Below are 5,615 nucleotides of genomic sequence, written 5' to 3'. Positions count from 1 at the left end.
CAAAACAAAATAATAATCAATGAGTAAGTTTTGTATGTGGGGTCACCACACTCACCACCCCACCCATACACCATAAAAAGAATCACATTTAATAACATTATTAAACATGATACAATCACATTTCAAAAGGATAATATCCAATAACATAAAACATTTTACAAAAAAACAAAATAAATAACAATTAATAAGTATATGTTGTGTACTTGTGTATGTGACCCCACCCATACTCCACACAAAATTTTACCGTTCACACCACCCTTCACAACCTCACATCCGGCCACCGGAGACACCAAAACCTCCGATCACCGATCACCCATGACGACTCAACCCGTTCAAACCGAGTCAACTCACCCACACCCAACTCAACCAATTCAACCCGAGTCAACTCACCCTTCTTCTTCACCTCCAAAACGCACAAAATCCCCCGTTGTTCGCATCGTTGGCAGCCGAATCTACGATCCGAAAAATGGCAAGACTTGTCATCAGGTATGAATGACTTTATTCAAACACATTGTGTTATGTGTATGTGTGTGTGTTTTTTTGATAATGGTCGGTGTGTTGGTTGAATGGAGAGGTTGAATTATGTGTGTTTTGTGTGTCAGTGTCGACAGAAGACGATGGATGTTTCGGTGAAATGTACTAATGAAAGTGGGAACAAGACATGTCCGCTTAATGTGTGTCGAGCTTGTTTATTAAACAGGTGATTTTTGTTTGTTGATTAATTGATTATTATGTTGTTGGTAGTGTTTGTATGATGGGATCTGAAAATTGAGGGAATTAGGGTTTGGGTTTTATTATTTAAAAAATTAAAAATTAAAAAAAAATTAAAAAAAATAATTTTTTTTTTGGGTTAGATATGGAGAGAATGTTGAAGAGGCTGCAGCATCTGGTGAGTGGAAGTGCCCAAGGTGCAGAGGCATTTGTAATTGTAGTTCTTGCATGTAAGTGTCTTTCTTGAATCTTGATCATATATTTATGTTTTTTTTTAATTTTGATTTTGACAAATAGGGTGTGGTTAAAGACTCAATTTTTGGTGTAAATTTTGAATTTTTCAAGTTTTTTTTTTTTTTTAAAAAAGGTGTAATTTTGATTTTGATAAATAGGGTATGGTTAAAGACTCAATTTTTGGTGTAAATTTTGAATTTTTCAAGTTTTTTTTTTTTCAAATAATGTGAATTTATAATGTTGGTACTATGTAACCTATTGTTATGCAACAAGATTCATACCAATTTTGTGTTCAGGAAGTACTATGTTGACATAATAAGTCAAACCATAGCGCTTCTTTGAGATTGTTGCATTATATGATGCTATTTCGGGTTTGTTGTTTTATATAGATATTCAAGATTTTTGAAAAGTTTAGTTAAACGATATAGTGAAAAGACGGTTTTACTACTTTAAGTTAAAGATTTTTGAAAATGAGGGTGTTGTAGGAAGAAGAGAGGATTTGTTCCGACGGGACCTCTTATTCATACGGCAAAGAAAGTGGGGTTTGCTTCGGTTTCCAATCTTTTAAACATGACGGGATCGGTCGAGACTGAAGCAGTTAAGCGTGGTGCTCGAAAAAAGAGACGTGCTGATGATAAGGTACAAATCTTTACATTGACACCCCCCAAACACATGCGCTTCAATGCATGCACACACACAAAGAGAGAAGAATTGTGAGGTCTCAGATTATTTGAAAATGTACTTGTAGGAGACTGGAGATGAGCCCGAAAGAAAACTGACGAAAGAAGATGGTGAAAGTGAGGTAAATGTCATTTTTTGGTTATTTTATCGACGCCGAACACTAAAAACATTTATTGTCTGATATTCTGTTATTAGAATTTCAAATTAAAGAAGCTCATCTAAACACTATTTATTACTTCAACCATTGGGTGTCAGCCCAACGGCCACCAGCCCGCATTCTAACCCGGAGGTGGCGGGTTTGAGTCTTGCTCGTTCCGAATGCCCTCCCCAGACTCAGGCTTGCTGGGTGGCGGTCTGCGAGGTGGGATCACCTCGGCGGTTGGGAGGACCGTGGAATATCCCCCCCCCCCCCCCACACTATTTATTACTTCCCGTTTTACTTAAGCTGATTATGTTACACTTATTACTCAATATCACATAAACGCTTTCAACATGTGTAACCTAACACCCTCTTTAATAGCGAATCACATGGGTTATCTGAAAATGTACTTGTAGGAGACTGGAGATGAGCCCGAAAGAAAACGGATGAAAGAAGATGGTGAAAGTGAGGTAAGCAAAAGCTTAACATTTCATAACTCATTAGAATGTCGTTTTTGGTTATTTCATCGATGCCAAACACTAAAATTTCGAACTAAAGAAGCTCATCCAAACACTATTTATTACTTCCGGTTTTACCTATGTTGGTGCATGATTTGTGACTGTTGCTATGCAAATGAGGTTAAACGAGAGGTTTCATGCGAAACCTTACTAGAGGTGGCTAGTTAGATTTCATGACTTATCCAGACTACAATAGGTTGTAATTGGTGTTTAGGTTATATAGGTTTCTAAGGGCCCAAATTAGAAAGCCCATAAGAAACCTCCCAAACACTATAAATAGGGATGACCTCCTCATTTGTAAGGGGTGGTTCTTGGTGTGAGTCACCTATCCTAGGGGTGCTCACCTAGGGTTGGATACATGGCGTTAATGTAAAGATGTAACTCTTTCGGTATGTAATCTGTGTTGATTATCAATGAAACCAGTTTCTACGTCTTCTATCTTGTTCATTTTTGTCGTTTGCGTGGCTCATACCACACCCGACTCATTTTTGATGAATCTAGAGTGATGTGAGTTAGTTTATCAATCCTCGCGCACCTTCAACATGTGTAACCTAACACCCTCTATAATAGTTGTTCAAACGCCCAAATGAACTTCGTCATATATGAACTTCGTCATTTTATGGGAATATATATCAAAATTCAAAGATCATTTATGAACTTCTCAAATCGTTTCTCAGAGTTGCCAGGAGGAGAAAAGCTCAATTGAGGACACAAGCGAAGATAATGACGTGAAGCTTCAACTACCACAGGGTACAGAGTTGACGAATCTCGCAGGCATTGATCTACCTTCCGGAGACGTTGGACACGCTTTGCAGTTATTAGAATTCTGTGAAACATTCGGCGAGGTAACTTTCGATGTTTGATGAAACCATAAAACGAAAAGAGACAATGACGGCTACGTTATATTTCTACGGCGTGAATTTCTTCATTAAAGTTATAGATTAGAATAACTAGTTGATTCAATATAATAACTTTTGCATGCAAAGTATAACGATTGCATGACCTTACACGCATCAAGTTTTTGTCGTATCTTAATCGACCATTCGACCTCAAGATTTAATACGTTCCCTTATTTGTTTTATTTATTTCTTTCTCAATCTTTTTGCTCCATATTAGGTCCTCCAGCTAAAAAACGGGGAGCCTGAAATTTTACTTCGCGAGTTGACATGCGCAAATGCGCATAAAACACCTGAATCGTTAACCGTTCAGATCCATACCAGATTACTCTCCATAATAGAAGAAGGTTTTGGGAAAAAGTACGTGTTTTATTTCATTATTTAATAAGTTATTAGTAAATTTCTCGTCACTTAATGGCATACGCTTAACGCGTGCTTAAATTTTATGCAGATATTCTGGAACGTCATGGGTGGAAGATTTTAAAGAATGTATTTCTGAATCTCAGTATCTATCAAAAGATCCTCTCTTGGAGTGTTTTAATTCGCAGCCGAATGGTTACGATGAATTAAATTTTTCAAAAAAGCTTCGGCTTTTGAATTTTTTATGTGATGAAGCTCTTGGCACAGCGTAAGTCAAATTTTTGTTTTTATTTTTTTTTTATAATTAATTTCTGATTTTCTTGGTTTATAATTCATTTTTGTAGAAAGTTGAGACTGTGGATTGAGGAGAGAAATGTGGAAGAAAAGAAGATGGCGAAAGAGCGGTTGATTGCTAATAGAGAGAAGGTATTTTTAAAGGCTGAAAAATTACTTAAAATTTTTGTTTTTTTCTTTCGATAACTGGTTATTTATTGTAAATTCAAATAGGAAAAAAACTTGAAAAAGAAAGTACACGATGAGGTGGTGAAAGCTATCTTATCACCAAACAGAACGCCGCTTACCATTTCTGAACAGAAAGATCTTGTTTCGAAAGTTAAAGCCGAAACTGCGCAAATCCTAGCAAATTCTATGGAAATGAGAGGTTGGTGGGATCTTTAACTATTCATATATAGTAATGAGTAAACTTCCGTTTTGCTCCCTGTGGTTTGGTCACTTTAACGGTTTTGCCCCAAACCTTTAAAAATAGCCATTTTACTCCCTGATGTTTTGGTTTTGTTGCCAGTTTGCTCCCTGCGGGGAGCAAAATGGAAAAACAAACAATTTGGATGGAGTTAGAGGCGGGGAGCAAAAACATCAGGGAGTAAAATGGCTATTTTTAAAGGTTTGGAGCAAAACCGTTAAAGTGATCAAACCACAAGGAGTAATTGATATGTTAAGGGTTTGTATCTATAGCTCATTGATTTGTTTTGCAATGTTAGATATACCGCGCGAATCCTATGTAGTTAGATCAGAGCCCATTCTTTTGGACATAAATGGCTGCAAACTCTGGAAATTGAGAAGCCATTATGATAAAGTTGGCATATTACGTCAAGGTTCGTGTTGGTTTCCGTTGATATAACTCAAATCATGCAATTACATACATGATCGTAACTTTGAATCGTGAAATTTGCAGATTCTTGCTATGAGGATGTGATGACTCCTGATGAAAAATGGTTTGCTTACAATGATCAAGAAAAGGCATTAGTTGATGAATATATATCTAATTCAAGGTACTATTTTACTTCTTTTTAGTTGGGATCATCCAAGACTAACTAGATTATACTTATTGCTTTTTAAAACTCACCGAAACGATAATTTGTTTTGTGTTTTATGTTTAAGGAACATCAGAGAATGATTGGATCGACTTGTCGTTCTACAACAAACAATTTAACAATGTTCTGTTCTTTGTTGTTGTGGTAATGAAGTTGACGCAAAGTGGATGTTTAGAATGATTGGATCGACTTGTCGTTCTACAACAAACAATTTAACAATGTTCTGTTCTTTGTTGTTGTGGTAATGAAGTTGATGCAAAGTGGATGTTTAGATGTAAACAGGGCATGTTGTTAGATAACTTGAGTAGTTTATGCAACATATCAACTTGTGAGAATATGTAAGTCTTGGTGTGTTGTGTATTTCTTACCCTTTGGTGAGCTCTATATATCAAAGTAAAATGCTTTTAGCATTGGATTATATGAAAGTTAATACTATTTGACATGATATCGAGTCGGGGGGGGGGGGTCTCACTGGAAATAGTCTCCCCATTCCTACGGGGTAGATGTAAGGTTTTCTATATCTGACCCTCCCCGGGCCCTATCTTAGCTTTGCTATTGGTGGGATGAATATGATGATGATAATAATAACTAGTTTTTTTATCCGCCGCGCGTTGCAGCGGCGTCATGCCCAACGTAATAAATTATAGACTACAATCAACCCAACCCAACTCAATTCCGAACTAAATTTAAGCTGAAACGTAGAGTAATTTGAATTCATACCGTTGAATGAAAATTTATTATATTT

General features: G+C 36.5%; 1 protein-coding gene across 5 annotated transcripts; it reads left to right on the top strand.

The window, feature by feature from the left end:
• The first annotated feature begins 208 nt into the window (after window positions 1-208).
• Window positions 209-5,312, top strand: LOC110941617. 5 transcript variants are annotated; one of them, XR_002594200.2, is made up of 15 exons: window positions 209-486; window positions 603-700; window positions 855-941; window positions 1,431-1,584; window positions 1,694-1,747; window positions 2,182-2,235; window positions 2,961-3,128; window positions 3,400-3,539; window positions 3,631-3,807; window positions 3,884-3,965; window positions 4,047-4,200; window positions 4,538-4,651; window positions 4,732-4,828; window positions 4,938-5,014; window positions 5,112-5,312. XR_002594200.2 is itself a non-coding variant. In XM_035990749.1 (15 exons), exons 1-14 carry the CDS (start codon window positions 316-318, stop codon window positions 4,951-4,953), a joined length of 1,566 nt encoding a protein of 521 aa, XP_035846642.1. In that variant the 5' UTR covers window positions 209-315; the 3' UTR covers window positions 4,954-4,993; window positions 5,091-5,312. The 5 variants fall into 5 exon arrangements, 4 of the variants coding, with proteins under 4 accessions (XP_035846642.1, XP_022038971.1, XP_022038970.1 ...); XM_035990749.1 differs by having other exon boundaries at window positions 4,938-4,993; window positions 5,091-5,312; XM_022183279.2 differs by having other exon boundaries at window positions 4,947-5,312.
• The last annotated feature ends 303 nt before the right edge of the window (window positions 5,313-5,615 follow it).

This window comes from Helianthus annuus, chromosome 5, assembly GCF_002127325.2.
Source record: "Helianthus annuus cultivar XRQ/B chromosome 5, HanXRQr2.0-SUNRISE, whole genome shotgun sequence".
NCBI lineage: Eukaryota > Viridiplantae > Streptophyta > Magnoliopsida > Asterales > Asteraceae > Helianthus > Helianthus annuus.
Note: the sequence above shows the minus strand (reverse complement) of the source record. Positions and strands in the feature narration are given on the sequence as shown.